The 18240-nt window shown below is 40.8% G+C and overlaps 1 protein-coding gene across 2 annotated transcripts; it reads left to right on the top strand.

Annotated features, from left to right (window-relative positions):
• The first annotated feature begins 628 nt into the window (after nucleotides 1–628).
• Stard4 (StAR related lipid transfer domain containing 4) lies at nucleotides 629–16630 on the top strand. 2 transcript variants are annotated; one of them, XM_034518429.2, is made up of 6 exons: nucleotides 629–856; nucleotides 4668–4782; nucleotides 5655–5704; nucleotides 10077–10203; nucleotides 11205–11319; nucleotides 12888–16630. In XM_034518429.2, exons 1-6 carry the CDS (start codon nucleotides 819–821, stop codon nucleotides 13115–13117), a joined length of 675 nt encoding a protein of 224 aa, XP_034374320.1. In that variant the 5' UTR covers nucleotides 629–818; the 3' UTR covers nucleotides 13118–16630. The 2 variants fall into 2 exon arrangements, with proteins under 2 accessions (XP_034374320.1, XP_076768974.1); XM_076912859.1 differs by lacking the exon at nucleotides 629–856 and adding an exon at nucleotides 4343–4457 and having other exon boundaries at nucleotides 12888–13257.
• Nucleotides 16631–18240: the final 1610 nt, after the last annotated feature.

Below are 18240 nucleotides of genomic sequence, written 5' to 3' on the forward strand. Positions count from 1 at the left end.
AGACGAAGACCAGAGAACACTGCCAAACACCTCTCCTCTGCTTTCAAGGATGTTCTTTGAACTTTCTTATCTGAAGACAAGAAAAACCGTTTGGGTAAAGGTCAATTTACACTGCGATTGCACGGTTTAGTTTTACCCTCCAGCACCAGGCTAGACAGCAAGCAGGTGGATGGGTCATCCTCAGAGGAAAAGACGTTTCTCACCAGACTTTGCAGCCCGTCTTAGCAGCATCTGATTTGAGATCTTCACAATGGACACTTTGGGCCCTTCCATTCTCACCACTATCCCTCATTTGTTATTTCTCCCCGCAGCCTTACAATCAATGGGCCATGGGGCACTGTCTCTGATTAAAGCTCAAGCATAGGGAGGGAACTCTGAATGGCTCCGGCCAGCCCACAAGCACGCGGAATCGGTCCATCCTCGGAGGCCAATCGGCTCCCTTCACGCTGAAGCGCTAGCCAATCCCAGCGAACACACGTTACTCCACCAACATTCCACGGAGGTCCCCCATGGGTCCGCGTGGGGCGGGGCTGAGGGCGTTGCTCGCCGTGACCTGAGCAGCCTGCAGCCTTCTAATTGGCTGTGGCTGGAAGGCGCCCCGCGCCTATTGGCTGCTGCCAGCCGTGCTGGGCGGGCCGGAAAACAGCTTCTGAAACGCGCGGGGTTGCAGGAGCGGTGAGCAACCTTTTCCTGGACTCGGAGACTGCCTGGCATCCTCCGGTACCGGACAGGAAGGAGAGCAGTCGACCGAGCGGGGTCGAGCGGGGCCGAGCGAGGCTGAGCGTTTCCTGGAGCTGTCCCCTGCAGAGGGGAGAGAGATGGCTGACCCTGAGAGCCGGTGGTCACAGAGTGGCAGGTGAGACCGGAGCCGGACCGGAGCTGCTGTGCCGTTCAAGGGCTGCGAGCCCAGCAGGACTCAGTTTCCTCATCTGTTAAATTGTAACAGTAGTCGCTGTCCCCGGGCTGTGGGGAAAGTCCCGAGGAGCGTGCTCCACGGAAACTCTGCAAGGGACATCTCTCATGAATCTTCCACGGTGACGGGGTCCTCAAGAGACACTTTCTCAGTTCTCAGTAGCTTGCAAGTCTATGGTTTAAAACAGGAAAGCTACTGCTGCGGATTTCCTTCGTTTCCGCTTAGGGGAGATTATTTTAGGTTTGGGGATTCCGGAGCTAGGATAGCAATTAAATACACTGTGGAGGCCAGGCTTTTATGTCTCATCACAGAGGTGTGTGTTCATGAATCACTCCTCTAAATCAAGCAAGAGCCGGTCTCAAAAGTGGAAAGCTACTGCTCTTGACTTGACTTAGAAAAGTTAATTACTGGCTCAAGATAGGTTGGAAATTTAGCGTTTGTTAACATTTTTATGTTACAGTGTATAATTTAATAAGGCTTTAGTTTGGTATCTTGTCTGTGGCTTGTTAAATTGGCACGATTCACATAAAAACTATATATAGTAAGTGAATACTGGAAGGTTAACAGTTCTGATACAGAGAACCTTTAATAAAGTGTGCTAAACTACAAAAGAACAAATAGTTTATGGGGATTCTATACGTATTTTCTTTCCAATTTTGTGTATGTGTGTGAGTGTACGTACACACATGACAGCTCGTGTGCTACTTGTGGATGTCAGAGAACAACATGGGGGTCACTTTGGGGAATCAAACGTAGGCAATTTTAATCACTGAGCCGTTTCCAGGGTTCTAAAACTGTCTTGTGTTTAAAAGGGAACATATTGTCATTGCATTGTGGTATATACTTGAGAATGACTGGAATTGTTAGTCAGGACTTTGTTGCTAATACACAGCATCAAGAAAATCTTTCCAAGCCCCAGTAGTTTCCATTCAAGAAAATGTGGACATAGAAAACGTCAACATAAGGCTAGCTTCAAAAACCGTGTAAAGCAGACAATAATTAACTCTTGGCCCGAGGATTAACAAGATTAGATGACCTTTTGTATGGAGTGGTTAGAGTTTGTGTAATTAGGCAGTGCCTCTTATCTCTGTTATGATTGGAGAAGTTCTTGATAGAAGGTCAAGAAAGGAAAGGATTGAGTTAATAAGGGAAAATCCAGGGTGATTTAAAACCATGTAAAACCGTTTCCACGGTTGAAGAGTGCAGGAGGGTGTACTGTGTGCTTTGCTTTCAGTTGATCCAAGCACCTGCTTCTATCAGGAGAGAGCTGAAACCTGGCCAGCTGCAGTCCCATCTTCCTCCACTTTAGACTATGTTTTGAGAGGGGCTCCAACAAACACATTGCAGCTTATACAGTTACCACTATTTATCCCGGACTTCCATGCAGGAATTCACCGATGAGTGAAATACTTGAAGGATTAAAAGAGAACTTTTGATGTTATTTCTACTTCAATCTCTGCTTGCTTCCTTCTTCAGCATCCTTAAAGAGGCTGTTAATCAGAGTTTCTAAGTTTTACCTTTATACTTGTCATGGAGATTTATTTGAAGGATGGAGTAAGTCAAGTCTGAGAGCAAAACCTGGATCTTATCGATTTCCACTGTTTCGAATTGAATGTATGCTAGATACAGGTAAACAGTAGCTTCCCCTGGAGAAGCTGTTCATTCGGATGGTAATTTTGTTGTTGTTTGGCAGTTCAAAAATGATTGGTATAAGTAGCAATGCGTATTTTATTCATTTGGTTTTCTATAGCATGCTGGTCAGAAGAGCTCAACCCTAAGCAGCTATATTTAACGCCCCCAAAGACTCTACAGCTAAATGGTAGGATGTAAGGGATTAGTTACAGCGTGGACTGCAAGAAAATGCTGGAGGGGAGCCAACCAAGACTCTAGGGCAGCCCCTCAACAAAGCATAGAAATGAGACAGTGAAGCTCAGCACATGTAAGCGGTGTCAAAGGCTTGGAAGGGCATTGATGAGCAGATGGGAATGATTACCAGGACAAATGTCTCCAAGTTCCAGATTCTTACCTTTATAGGCAGCTTGTGCTGCTTGTATTCCTCTCCTGGCTTTGTACAAGCTAATGCTTGGTTCTGACAATAGTGGCTTTTCAGTCTATTTGATTCCTATCAAATAATTTTGAAAAAAAAATAAGCTTATCTGCCATCCACCGGAAGCTAGCAGGAGACCTTTGGGTTTATAGACTGTGGCTTAATCACAGTGATCCCACTACTGGATAAGTGTCTTTTATAAGCTCTCCAAGACTTTACACTTGTTTATAGCCCAGCCTTGAAAGAGGCCATTGTGCTGGCTATCAGGTTGGCTCCTGAGTGGCTTCGTATATTTTTGACTGATAGACTTTAGGAGTGAGCTCATCCACTTTCTGTTGATAGCTGGGATTTGTACTTATACATTTTACATCACTTTTTATGGATCTCAAGTTTTAGGTTATTGAATTTTTCATGTATACTTTCGCATCTTTCTACTCAATGTTAGTGTTTGAGGTTTCTGTACTCCGCAGTGTGATATTTAAATATTGGCTACAGCTTTGATTTATTCCCGTAACCTTTAGGTTTTAGATCAGTTTGTCTCAGCTCTGGTTGGAAGACAGAGTTGTTAATGAAGCTTTTACTGGTTTGGGTTTTTTTTTTTTTTTTTAAGTGATTCGATGGTTGTATAGTGGGCAGCTTTTCTCTGTTAACCTTATACAGGAGTAGAAAGGGTAGGGATACTGTAGGAATTATGCTAAGAAAATGGGATCAGCATCAAAAGACGGTAAAAGAATACCAATTCTTGAGTGTGGAAAAAAAAAAGCCATTTCAGCAGTGATATGAAGCCTACTGTGTGCCGCATGGTGTTCTAGGTGAGTGTTAGTTCAGCATATGACAAAACCCCACAGCGTTGGTATTAAAATCCTACTCCGTGTCACATGGTGTTCTAGGTGAGTGTTAGTGGCGCATATGGTGAAGACGCTTTCTTACTCATGAGGTAAGGTGGTAAAGAGTGTAATCCTGTGTGAGCACATAAACCGGCTTCAGACACCGCTAAGCACAGTGAGGAGTGAAAGATTCAAGTCACTTGAGAAGTGTGTGGCAAGGGCAGGCCTTTTAACTGCAGTTGGCATTGTACTTTGTTAGTTCACACTAAGATTTGGAATCCAGCAGTCTAGGCAGAGAAGTCCCAAGTCCAAAGATCAAAAGCCTTGACAGGCTTGGCCTGAGGAGCACAAAGCCCTAGGAAATGGAACCCTAGGCAGTGGGGGACGGTGGTGTGAATAGAAATCTCTGGTGATCATTCAGGGTGATTCCCAGCCTTTTGGCTTGAGAATCTGGGCTCGCTTGTCATTTTAATAATAACTTGCTAAGAAAATGCTAGGCACAGAGAGATGCACTATCAGATCAAAGTTCTTGGTAGGTAGGCCTCTGGATGTGGACTTTGGAACTGCCTGGCAAGCTGAGAATGAGAGGACCCCTTGAGCATTGACAGCCTACAGATGAGAGAGCCACCTCCCCACTCTGCTGCCGCTTGGCTCGTCTTTATGATTTTATGTGAGTGATTCTAATAGGCGAAGAATGAGCTGTTCTTCCCAAGGCTTCAGGAGAAACCTCCTCCCAGCTCCCACTCTCAGAGTTTCTGATTAGTTCATTGGGAGTGGGGTCCACACTCAGCCGTCTTTTATAGCTCTCCCAGGAGAATTTATTCTGAAAGATTTGACTTACTTCAGTGTTTTCTGACGCTAATCTTGGTTTCTATAACAGGAAGATCAAAATGGAAGGACTGTCTGATGTTGCCTTTGTTTCAACTAAACTTCAGAACACTCTGATCCAGTATCACAGCATTGAAGAAGATCACTGGCGAGTTGCCAAGAAAGTGGTATGTCGTTGCTGTTTGGGTATTTAATGTATGGCCAAAGAATTGTCTGATGACTTTTAAAATATTAGGAGGAATATGTGTGATAAATAATGTGTTGAATGGATGTACAATTGATTGTTCAGCATCTTACAAAGAAATGAACCCAGTAGCTCTTTGTTTGTTAGACTTGATAATAGGTTCATGGCAATGAGAGCAGTGGACAGTTCTCCAAGTCAACAAAGAAGGTAGATCACTGTCAGTTTAACCAAGGATGGTCATTGAACGTTTGCACTGTCTGGTAAGACATGAAGAGTGTGTGAGTGGCCAGTTAGTGTTCTCTTTACCATGTGACTGGGCCAAACTGCCAATGGCTGAGTGTGAGAGCCAAGCCTAGAATCAAGGCTCTTCTCTAGTGCTCTAGTTAATTTTATACTTAAGAGCCAGATGGGAAATGATTGGAGGAAAACGTAGGAACTAATTCCATATAACATAGTCACAATAAGTGTGAGTTATTTCAAAAGTGCATGAACAGTTTCAGAATGAAATATCTAATGTTCCTAATGTCATAGACTGAATGTTTCAGTAATAGTAAATAGCTAAGACCGGAATGAAACTTATAAAAACAGCCATTAATATAGTAGTACGACCATTGAATTTTAAAGTCATCGAGTCTCTAAGCTACTGAAAAATCTATAAGATGCAAGATGTAACTACAGTGTGATAAAGAAGAAACTCAAATGCAGATCTCTTTGTGACACGAGTAACTACTATCTCTGAAAAATTGCTTATGTTGTTTTTTAATGCAAAGTTAAGCGCTCTGAACTGCAGACTTACTTTTGAGTATGAGGGTCCACCTATGTGAAAATCACCGTGTACTGTCTTTGTTTTTCTAGAAAGATGTAACAGTTTGGAGGAAACCCTCAGCAGAGTTCAGTGGCTATCTGTAAGTAAATGCTCAGCCTGCTTGCTTGCTTGCTTGCTTGCTTGCTTGCTTGCTTTCTTTCTTTCTTTCTTTCTTTCTTTCTTTCTTTCTTTCTTTCTTTCTTTCTTTCTTCTTTTTTTAATCAAATCATAATTTTTACTTTTTCACACAGGGGTTATAAACACAAAAAGGCAGGATGTGGGGAAGGGGATGACACAGGAGCATAGGTGTTCAGGGGGAATACAGATATCTTTCAGAACAGGGTATCGGCTGGGTGAAGGTTCAGGGGACAGGTCACTGTGACTCTGCCTGTGATTCACTTGTCCTTATCTAAGTTGGTACTATCCACCAAGGCTGCCTATTTACCATGTCTATGACTACTCAGGCTGGTAGATTTCCACAAAAGCTGCATTTTACAATAGCTTATAGACATCTGTTTCAGTGTTTTTTCACAGAGACCTAAGACTTTGTGTTAGCAGGCATATATGTGAGACCTATTGCTGATTTTAGGCTTATGGCTGATTTTAGGTCTTCAGTGTATAAGCGGGGCTGCCCCGACATCTCCTCCCTTCTCCAAGTATAGAAGGGCCTTGGTGAGTCTAATCTTGCGAAGGCAGGAATAGAAGCCTGACCTCCAGTAATTAAAGGGGACCTTGTAATGGCTCTAGTCCTCCTGTCTTTGTCCAGTGAGGCATGAGGGCCATACCCATCCTGATGTCTTTCCTGGAGAGGGGATACTTTTGACATCAACCCCTATGCAGTCAGGCTTATCCCTCAGGGAACCCAGAAAGATATTTTTAACTTTTATTTATATTCCCTTGCAGTACTTAGCCTCGCAGCCTAAGCAAGAATTCAGATCACCAGTCAGAGGGGGTTTGGGTGGCCCCTCTCTGCTTGGTCTAGGGGCTGAAGTCCCCTCTTTTAGGTTGGGTAGAGATGAGTTTTGGGAACACCTGGATAGAGTAACAGCCTCATTTTGAGTCTTGTGGTCCTCCATAGCTAACTTATGATAATGTATCTAAATAGATTTTGCTACCAAATTATCTATCTGTTGTTTCACAAAGTTAGCCTATTTAAGGCCCAGGGACCAAAAGAAATAAGCAAAAATAACCCAATGAATGGTCCCAAGATGGAAGGTAAACAGGGTTGGCAACTATGGAGAGGTTAAAAACCAATTCTTGTATGAGCTCTCATCTTTCTCTTTCTCTCTCTGTCTTTTCTCAAGGCCTTCTCTGACCTTTTTCATGTTCTCTTTAACCATCCCTATCTTGTCTGTGTAAAAGCAACATTCTTCTTTAAGAGCTATACACAGTCTTTTCTATTGTAAAAGAGTAAATCAAGTCCAATAAAGTCCTTTGCAATTTTTGGAGATCACTTCAGACAGCAAGACAAGGGATTTCTTCAGATTAGTGATGTCAGTCTCTAGCTGTTTGATGTCCTTGTCAACGGCCCATCGAAGGTCTGAGTATTGTAAGTCCAGGGGCCAGCATCAGGATTAGAACTTCAAACAGCAAATATCACAGGTATTTTTACCTGGAAAGGAAAAAGAAGAGAATTCTCAGGGAGATTTCTCTTCCCTGGATGTCGATTGTTATTCATCTTATTTATAATTGGGCCTGGCTTGGCGGGGGTATCTATTTATTTCATTAATCTTTTTGGTGGCCATTTAGCTGTGCCTTCTGTGGTATCAAACAGGCATATCAATCCTCGGCCCCGTATGAGAACTGGGTCCGGGCCATTCCATTTAAGGGTAAGAGGGTCCTTCACATAATGCTCAGTTTTCTAACTCAGACACTGCATTACATGATCAGTGGAAAATTCAGCTTTCGGTGTTAGGGTTTTAAGCTTTCTGAGAAGCAGGTTGACTCTGTGAATTCAGGGCCTTAAGAATGGCCAAATACTTTGTCGGTTGAGTTGGACATAAATAAAGCAGTAGGCAGATACAGATCTGAATTTCTTAGCATTATATACATAACCTTTGTAATATTCTACATTGGTAAGTGTTTAGTTCTCTTAAAATATGATTCTTTTGAGTCAGGGTGGCCTTGAACTCACTATTGTATTGAGTTAGTTCTCATGGTCATGGCACGCTTCCTACGTCAGTTTTCTGTGTGCATGAATTCCTATGCCCAGGTAACATTCTGTTAAAAAATTATTGAAGATCCTATCAAAAGATAATAGTGATTTATGTATTTGATGGTAATATTATGAATATTAGAAACTAAGCATCTTGATACTAAACTTTGAAAACATTTGTACTTGGTAGAGTATTGGTAGCCTATAATTTTATGTTTTAAAAGATTACCTAATAATGAAAGAAAATGTTCATACTATAATACAAATAAGAGATGGAGAGATGGATACTCAGCACATAGGCTTATTTTAAATATATATATTTTTAAAAATGTTTTTACCTAAGACAAAATTCATCTCTAAATAGTAGTATTTTGAATAACTTTTATTCTTCCTTCTCTTATAATTGAAGATGAACTATGCCTATAGTCAAGAAAAGTATGTTGATTTTTTTTTTTAAGCCAGTATGGACAGTTGCCATCTGGAATTAAGTAAAATGTTCAATGCTTAGGACTCAGCCCTTTTTAAAAATGAATCTGCTGACCCCACTTCATACATGCAAAATGTTTTGAAGATACCAAAAATACTATTTCCGGAAAGATGAGTTGTCCGCTATTTTTGACGTGGACAGGCAGATTGGAGTTGAACCAAGCATTGTAAGCAGTCTAGGAATTAAGCCTTTTGATCAGTGGTTCCCAGCTGGGATTGAGAAGCATGGAAAGGGCTGAGGGAACACCCCTCTCAGAGACTTGAGAAGGTTTCAGGGAGTGCATAGTTTGCTTGAGACTCAAAGAAGAATAGATGTTTCTTTAAGAAATGAAAGCAGAAGAATTGTCTCTGCTGTTTAAACATGGATGAGAAGTTTATTCAGAGAAGAAGTGGTGCCTACACAGCTGGAGCACCAAGCTTGGGCTGCGGAACCAGGCTTTTGAATGGTGCCTCAATTTTATACGAAGAAATGCAGTATTGCTTGCCCTCTGCCCTAGTTCTGTCCTCCCTCGCCTGATCCTCAGAAGGTCTTGAATTTACTGGAGTAATATTGACAAAGACAGGAGTGATGAATGAGAGTTTAAGGGGCTTTATCGGGTTTGCTAATAGGATCCTGCAGTTCCTCTGGGTTGTATACAAATTTGTGATAGTGTGCAGCTTCTTAGGGAGAGAGCTGTGGCCGTTCTTCAGCTCATATCCAGAGACCTTTTAAGTTAACTATGTGAGAGTTTGAGGAGTGAGTGAAGTGGTATCCTGTTAGTGTATATTTAGTTACAGTGAAGCTGAGTCTGTTTATTAATTTTTTGCATTATCCTAAATTGCTTTGTTCATCTTCTGTTGGATTATCATTTTCATTGATTTTAAAGAAATTACTCATATTACCTCTATAACAACTGTATGTGCATATATATGCATATATATGTATATATATACATATATATTACATATTACATATAATATATATATTACATATATATATTACATATCCTTTTCAAATCTATGTCTAAAAAGTTCTTAAAAGCCAGTGTAGTCGTGTGTGGGTGCAGTTTCTAACATTACAAGAGGACAGAGTCTCACAGCAAACTCTGGATCCTCCCTAGGTCTTACAATCTTTCCTCCCTTTCTGTAATGTCCCTTGAGCCTTAGGCTTAGGAGTTGTTTGAAGTCTATTTCTAAACATAAGCTGAACAAGGATAACTGCATGCCAAAGTGGGGGCAGGGGAGCCCAGGAGGCCTTAACCCTGCACAAAGAACTATAGGCAACTAAGGAATGCTGAGTGGGAGAAATAGTCTTCCCCAGGGAACAGCATATCAATTGTTATTTAGTACCAAATGGCGAACCCTGTAAAACATTCATACAAGTAATGTACAGGCTGAGCAGGTTACAGTTAGGAATACATGTGTATATACATGTATGCATATAACAACAATTAATGAATTTGAAGGAGAGAAATGAGCTCTGTATGAGAAGGCTTAGAGGGAGGAAGGGGAAAATATATATGTACTAATGTCTGAGAGTAAGTAAGCAGAGGGCAGTATTGAGTGAAAGTTGCGGAATGTCCTCTAGACTGTTTGGGGCTATATTATAATGTGAAGGGACATCACTGTGCCTATGATGACATTAGCATAACTTTTAGTTTTCCAACTTTATTGAGGATAGAGGACATAATTTGACAAAAGTAACTGATAGAATTTTTATCTATTTAGACAAGTTGTTAGGATTGTTTTTACTTTATAAAAATCTTCGTTAATTTTTATGCCCATTTACAGTGTTAGCTCTGTGCTGAAATGTTCATTTGGACAGCCTTTGTTTTGGTTCTTTGTCTTCTAGATATAAAGCTCAAGGAGTTATGGATGACGTAGTCAATAATGTCATAGATCACATACGCCCAGGGCCCTGGCGCTTGGACTGGGACCGGTTAATGACTTCATTGGATATTTTGGAGCACTTTGAAGAGGTATCTGTTTAGTGACATTACTAGAGGATGTGTGGGCATGCATGCATGTGTGTGTGCATGTGTGGTTACGTGCATGACGGAAAGACAGAGAGATAGACACCACATAAGTGTGAGTATCACCATTTGTAAATGCTTACGTTAACTTACCTTAACTGAGAAAAGTAGTCATAGCAGGGATACCATGGGAGAGTCCTGTGCTGCCTTCTAAAAGCTGAGTTTCCCATTCTATGTAGTTATTTATTTATTCACTTTTTTTTTAGATAAATTCTCACTGTATAGTCTTCACTGGCCTAAAACTTGCTATGTAGACCAAGCTAGCCTTAAACTCAGAGATCTACTTTTCCCTACTCCTGAGTGCTGAGATTAAAATTGAGTTTCCTAATTTTAATGAGTGTTAATACTGAGGGTTTTTTTTCCCACTACACCTCTACCTTTGTTGCTTATCAAAATCTTCAGCATCTTTAATTGTAAAATTTAAGGATCTAGAATCCCAAAGACAGAAAAATACCACTCCTGTATCTAAGTTTCCACTTCTACCAGTTATATTAAATTAAAATCAAAGATGAGAGATAAAAAATGTTGTCTAGCTTTTAACCCTTCATTTTATTTATATATGTATAAATAAAAGGATATTTTATGAATTTATATATATATATATAATGATATATAAATAAAATTTTATATATATATATATATATATATATATATACACACACACACATACACAATAAGTTTAGATAATTGGCTATTTTAATTGAATTGGTCATCTCTAGTTAAATGGAGATTTAGATACTGAATATGTCTCTGGAGTTTTATATATCATTGTCATGTTCATATGGTATCATTGACACTTGGGAAAGAGATTATGCCTTCCAGAACCACTGTAGGCATCCCATTGTGATGAGAGAAGATTGTGAGTGTCAATTCTTATTAGACATTGATCTTGGAATGCGACTCTGTTTCTAATGGTGGCCCCAATCTTACCTTTTGTCTTTTTCTAGAATTGTTGTGTGATGCGTTACACCACTGCTGGGCAGCTTCTAAATATTATTTCCCCAAGAGAATTTGTTGACTTCTCCTATACTGTGGGCTATGAAGAAGGACTTTTATCCTGTGGTAATAACCTAAAACTCTTGTTCTTTCTTTAAGTCTACTTCAGATACTTAAAGATTTACCCCGGGTCTTTCTGTATAATACATATTTTTTAAGAGATTGACTTATTTTATGTATATGGTATACTGTAGCTGCCTTCAGACACACCAGAAGAGGGCATCCGATCTCATTACAGATGGTTGTGAGCCCCCGTGGACTTGCTGGGAATTGAACTCAGGACCTCTGGAAAAGCAGTCAGTGCTCTTAACCACTGAGCCATCTCTCCAGCCCCAAGATGTATCTTTTAATCCCTCAATTATTGCTAGTTTTGTTTGTTTATTTGGTTGGTTGGTTTTTATTTTTAATGCTAAACTCTAGCATTAAATGATAGTTTCAAAGTAAACTGTGGTATAAGAATTTGGAATCCTGAAGTGTTTCTATGGGACTGTTTTGTTTGGGGCCTTTTTTTGAGAAAAAACTTTACCATTTAATTGAGAAGATATGTTGTTTCATATTATTATCATGGGGACTTTTTTATTTTTGTACTAGTTAACATTTGTTCTCTGATAAGTTCACATGTGTGATCCTTGCCTGCTCTGGCCCTCCCTTATATGGCTCTTTCTCACGTTCATATCTCTGTTTTGTTCTGTGACCAACTGAGTTTAATAACCAGGGCCATCTGTGGGACTGAAATTTAGCCTGGTGGGCTTACGAGCAAAAATGGCTCCTTCCCTCCCAGAATGTATCAGTGTTCAATGCTAAGGGGGGGGGGGTGCTATGAGCCTGTCTTCCCTCAGGTGTTGACAGATCAGTCTTATGTGGGCCCAGTGAAGATGACTACAGTTGTGAGTTCAAGACTGTTGTACTGAGCTTAGAGAATGGCATTTAGTGCTCCTCCACCTGAGGGCCTGCTACTGGAATATTCCCTGGGCCTTCCAGGTCTTGTTTAAGGATGAGCCTTCAACTATGTTAAGTTTTTATTTCCAGTTACATAATACTTCATCCACAGCAGAAACGTGACAAGAAAGACATCCAAGAACTGACATTTCATTCTAGGCCTTCAAAACAGTTTCCTGGTATATGTGCACACACACACTTACACACACACACTTACACACTTGATATTTTAAAGAAAAATTTTCTTCTTTGAATTGTGTTGTCTTTCTCCAAAAAATATTGCTACTAGAAGCCTCCTGTTTTTAAAGTCTGTGGATAAATTAATACTTTGTGTAGTGCATACTTGTTGTTTAGCTCACTGGCGAGTACTAAAGTTGGGGCTGGCTGTGCCTGTGGGAAGTGGTGCTGGTGCTCTCCATCTTGTTCTTGTCACTCTGTGGCTTGGATGACACTGTGTCGTGTATTCTGAAGGGGTTAGAATTTTCCCTATTACTTCCAACTCTGTGCCAGAATTCTCTTTGGTAATTATCTTCCTCATTTTGCCGTGCTCAAAACTCCTGGGGATTAGTTTTCATTAGCATGGATAGGTAGAAAACTATTTAAACAAGAAATCTAATAATATTTTTTAAATGAGAGTTTTGGGGAAAAATATCAGTTATTGCTATTAATGATACTATTTTAAAACTGTCTTGTAGGGGTAAGTGTTGAATGGAGTGAGACGAGACCAGAGTTTGTCCGTGGCTATAACCATCCCTGCGGCTGGTTCTGTGTTCCACTCAAAGACAATCCAAACCAGAGTCTCCTGACAGGCTATATTCAGACGGACCTGCGTGGCATGATCCCTCAGTCTGCAGTAGACACAGCAATGGCAAGCACGTTAGCCAACTTCTACAGTGATTTGCGAAAAGCTTTACAGAAGGCATAATGTGTTCAACTCATAGTGCCTTGGTTTGCTGACTCTGCTCTTTCCCCTCAGCTACGTGACCTGTAGAAGCCATCAGTTCCTGCCTGCTGTGGCAGCCTGTGAAAACTCTGGAGGTGTTATAGGCGCCAGAGTACAATCTCAGTTTCTATTAAAAGTGAATAGCTATGTAAATAGGGCATTTAGAATTTCTTAAAAGTTTTATTTGCACCTTGTTTGGTTGTGAAAGTGTGTCTGTGAATGGAAAGGATGAAATGCCAAGATTTAGGTACAGGCTAAGTGTAGTCTATTCACACACGGGTCAAATAGTACCTTGGGAGGAAGCTTTTGGCTGCTTAAAAATTACAAAGTGTGCAAACTCAATGCTATTCACATTATTTTGGAGCTTCTTGGACATTTTGTAGAATTATAATGGTTCCTGATGTAAATGTTCATTTCTCTTGCTGTGCTCTGTGAGTTTGCCAATAGCTTGGACAAAAGGGACAAGTCCGCCTTAGTCTGTAAAGATGAAGGTCACTATGCATTGACTTGTGCTGTTTTAAACATTAGAAAGACCACAGGTGAGAAGAATGGCCATTCTTGTAACCATAGGCACAAGTCAATAGCATTTCATTTTGATATCTAGGTAATGTTCTTCTGCAAAGTTTATAAAAACATACTTGTGTCCTTACGTGCATTTGTTCTGGGAGTGACTGGAAACAGCCAGATATGCACTGGTGACATCACACTGAGCAGTAGCAGTCACTGGAGAAACCACCTGGTGCTGTCCCTTCGGCACCAGCAAACGGCCAGTACTAAAAAGTCAGATTCAATGACTGTTCGATACATATTTCAGCTTGAAGCTACAAACTGCATGCTAAACAATTCAGTTTTGCTGTAACTTCGATCTGGAATTGTAGCAGAAGCATCACTAGATCAGCCAGGTGTGTAGATGTCCTGGTGTGACCAGAATGAAGCGTGAGTGGAGCTGTTTTATGTGAACATCCCTTCATGGCTAGGACATTCCAAATCATTCTTTGACTTTTGAATGTCCACCTAGTTTATTTGTAAAATGGACATCTGCGGTAACTCAGTGTCCACACCCATTCTGTGTTTGTGTGGACACGCAACACTGAGTTCTGTATGTGTTACTGCTTCTGCTTCTCTCTGGCCTTCCTTCTCATCAGCTTAGCCCTCCAGGCCTCCAGAGTGAGGAGGTCATTCGCTGCTGAGCGGAGACCCACTGCAAGTAAAACAACCCTTGTGGAAATGTTTGCATTGCTGTTGTGAGTTTCACTGTGGGTTCGGAGCTTACATGCGAGCTGTCTGAAACTTCCGTCCATTAATGTAGAGTTTGCATAATCTACAGTTTACCTGTGGTAAAAATGTGAGTGTTCTTTAAAAAACATTTTGAAGAGTTGTGCAGCCATCACCACTGTGCAGTTGAGGACGTTTCTGTCACCCCAAAGATCCCATTTTTTTCCTGTATATACTGTGTATAGTCAGCTAACCAGCATTGATCCCAGTTGCCAGTATAGGGAGTGGATAAGAAAGATGACATCAGAGTTTTACTAGGTTTTACTTCTGAGAGTAGAGGTGTGTGTGCATTTGTGTGTGGGTGTGGGTGTGAATTTAAGCTCAGGAACATTTGTATGTTTTAAGTGTGTTATCTTGAGTATTGTAAATATAAAAATGATATGAAATGAGGATGATACTTGCATAGTTGGATCTGCTGCTTCTGAAGCAGTCCTAGTACAGACAAATAATACAAGCCATATATATGTAACTTAAAGTATCCTAGAGGCTGGGGAGGAGTCAGTACTGAAAGAACATTTGCTGCTCTTGCAGAAGCACCCACAGGGTAGGGGCTGGGGCTTACAGCTGTCCATAGCTCCAGTTCTGGAGGATCTTGCACCCTCTGACCTCTGGAGACACAAGGCATGTACATAGTGCACACACACACACACACACACACATAGAAAGAAAAAAATACACATCTGAAACTCAATGTAGCAATGTTTTCTTTGACTCTCTATCCAAAGTATTTCAGGACACAGCTGATGTCAAAGGTGTTGAGATACCTCACGGTGTCTGTTAACTCTTTGAGCAGGGTGGGTATTTTACTGCTGTGGACTCGACATACTTCAAGCACTCATTATCCACACGAGGCCTGCAGCTGTTATAATGAGTCACTCAAGCCTACACAGTACCTTTCATTTACCTTGCTGTAAGACGAAGTGGACAGTTCACGAATTGCTTGCTTCAACAGAACCTTTTACAGCTGAGCACTTTCAGTGCTTGCTGCACAAGACGTCTACTTTAGAAATGTACATACAAAAACTACTGATTCCCAGCAAATGAAAAATTATTGCCTCAAAATTATTTTCACTAAAAGTAACTTTTGATAGGCCAGTGAAGGAAAAGTATAACCTGTCACATTCCTGTGTGGATGCGCGTTTCCTGTCGCTTACAGCTTGCTAAGGAAATGTGTGTCACACTTTGGAAATGCACACCGTAGTGTCCTGTTCAGGAGACACTGTTCTTTTTAGATGAAATTAGTTTCATATAAGTGGCATTTTGGTAGGAAATACTGGTTTTGTTTAAAAAAAAAGTCTTGATTACTCTTCAATAATTAAAGCAATACTCAGCAAAAAATAATAGTAGTAATATTCTTAGTTTTCTGTGCTATAAACCACTGGGGTATTATAAACATCAGTATTTCTTTCCTGTTCCATGCACACAATGGGTGTATTTGGAACTGAGGGTTCCCAAGTGTAAAACTGTGTCCTAGTTAACAGAATGTTTCCCATTCATCTACCTGTCTTTTCTACTTGAGGATCATTTGACTAGTACTTAGTGAACTAAACTAATGTCTCAAGGTAAGACTGTACCTTTATCTGGAGAAGCAGAGAAAACACCCCAGCCTTTGTCCCTCGTTGTCTCTAACTGTTAGGTCTGGGAAATCTTTTTTACTGTGGATGGCAGCTTTGTGTGTTTGTGAAAGCACATAGCCTCTTGAGGACCAGATGCTAAGTTAAATGGCTGTTGTAGCTCTCTGAACCCAAAAGAGAAGCCACCAAAACCAAAGAAGTTAATGGAAATCTGGATTTGATTAGGACTCCTTTAAAACTTACATGGACCCTTGTCCAGGCCCTTCCACCTGTCCTTCTTTTCCTGTGGTGCCGAGGCCTGGTGCATGCTGGGACTGAGCTACACTTCTGGCCCCATGGTGAGCACACTGGACATGTAGAGTATAGGGTGGTGAAATCTGAGCATAGAAGCGTGAGCTCCTTCTACAGTGCAGGACTGGAATTACAGTTTCATTGTCATTTTATTTCCAGGGATAAGTACTGCTGTGTCCTAAAATTCATCACTTGCGGTCCAACAAATGATGTATTATACTGAGATCATTTTTAGGAAGTTTGTCATTTTATGAATCTGTATATGGAATTAGAATAAAGGACAGCTGATAAAAATGAGATGTATATTTTTAAATTACAGTGGAGTATATTTGAATAAAGATTTCTAGACACTCTTGTTACTGGTCATTGATCTTGTTTGTGTACGTTACTCTAATCTTAACTACTAACCAAATGCTTATTTATCTAAATTTAGAGAATGTCATTTAACTACTTGAACTGTTTAAAAAGTGTAAGTCTGGAAAATAAAGTTAACACATGCTAATGTGCTGATGTTTCTTATAATGTTAGCAACAATACTGCTAAATCTTTATTTGCAGTTTGCAACCTTACATTGCAATAATAACATACCCAAGAAAATTAACTGGTAAAGGGAGGAGGTTTACTTTGTCAAACACGTCTGGGGTTCCAGTCCAGACTTCAGTAGCCTTGCCTTTGGCCTCTAGTGGAAGCAGCACCGTAGAGTAGTAGACTGTGCTGAGGCAAAGCAAACAAGCGCGCGCGCACGCACACACACACACACACACACACACACACACATGCTTACCTCTGGATCCAGAATATAAAGAGAGGAAAGAAGACCAGAGTCGCATGCCCCTTTCAGAGTGTCCCCTGGTAACGTGGATACCTCCCATTAGGTACCACCTCATAGAACCACTGGGACCAAGTTTTAAGTGTATGGCTCTTTGTGGAGGCATTCAGCATCCAAATGATAGCAGCTCTGATGCAGCTTGGGAAAATGTACAGTAACTACAATTGCATACTCAAGTAATTGTGCTAAGCTGGCTATTGGTAGTAGATACTTTAATCTGAAATTGGAAATCGTTACTAGGACACCTATGATCTAGGTTATAAGAAGTAGGGATGGAGTGGTGATGGAAAATATGACTATGAAGTGGCATATACAGAGTCTCCTCGATGTAACATCTGGCTATGTTACCTGTCCCTGATGGCTCTGGGAGGGGCTTGAGTCCCTCTCATAGTTCATCTAATGTATGGACAGAAGGCCACCTAGACCAGATGACAACCCTCCAGGCACTTTGTCTTGATCTTTCCTCCAGAAGTGCTAGAAATAAGCTTGTTCATAATGCAACCAGTTTATGATATTTTGTTATGGTAGCTGGAATGGATTTAAGCATCTGAATTCAGGTAAACACTAATGTTTTCCAACTGAAGAGTCTAAGAACCAATGTTTCTGTAGTTGCCTTGATCTTTCTGTTACGACAGAACTGACCAGCCCTGGGGATTGATTGCAATTGTGTTCAAGTTGAGAAGGCAGAGATGGCTCTGCCTGCCTGCCTTCTGTCCCCACTCTCTCCTATAATTAAGACTCTAACAGTGTCTGGGAGCAAGGATGAGGATTCCCAGCTTGTTGGAGTGTGTGCCTGCTGGTGGTGCCTATAGATATCCAGCTGTAACACTTCTTGCAGCTTGAGCTTAGGGAGGGATCTGAGGTCTCTCTGGATGCCTTATGGGAAAATAATGGCCCCGCCTCTGACATCATAATGAAAATATTGTCTTGCTGGATTAAGAAACATTTTGGAACTCCTTCTAATGACAGATGCTATATGGCTATCATTCCCCTAGTTCATGAGGTGAGGGAGTCTCCCTCAGGTTAACCAATAGCCATTGTTACATGGCATCTGAAAGTATTACATTATTGCCATGCTCCTATTGCTGTGAGCAAAACGTCCACAGTTTATACATAGGCTTTTGTAACCAAGACAT

Source organism: Arvicanthis niloticus, chromosome 14 (genome assembly GCF_011762505.2).
Source record: "Arvicanthis niloticus isolate mArvNil1 chromosome 14, mArvNil1.pat.X, whole genome shotgun sequence".
Classification (NCBI taxonomy): domain Eukaryota; kingdom Metazoa; phylum Chordata; class Mammalia; order Rodentia; family Muridae; genus Arvicanthis; species Arvicanthis niloticus.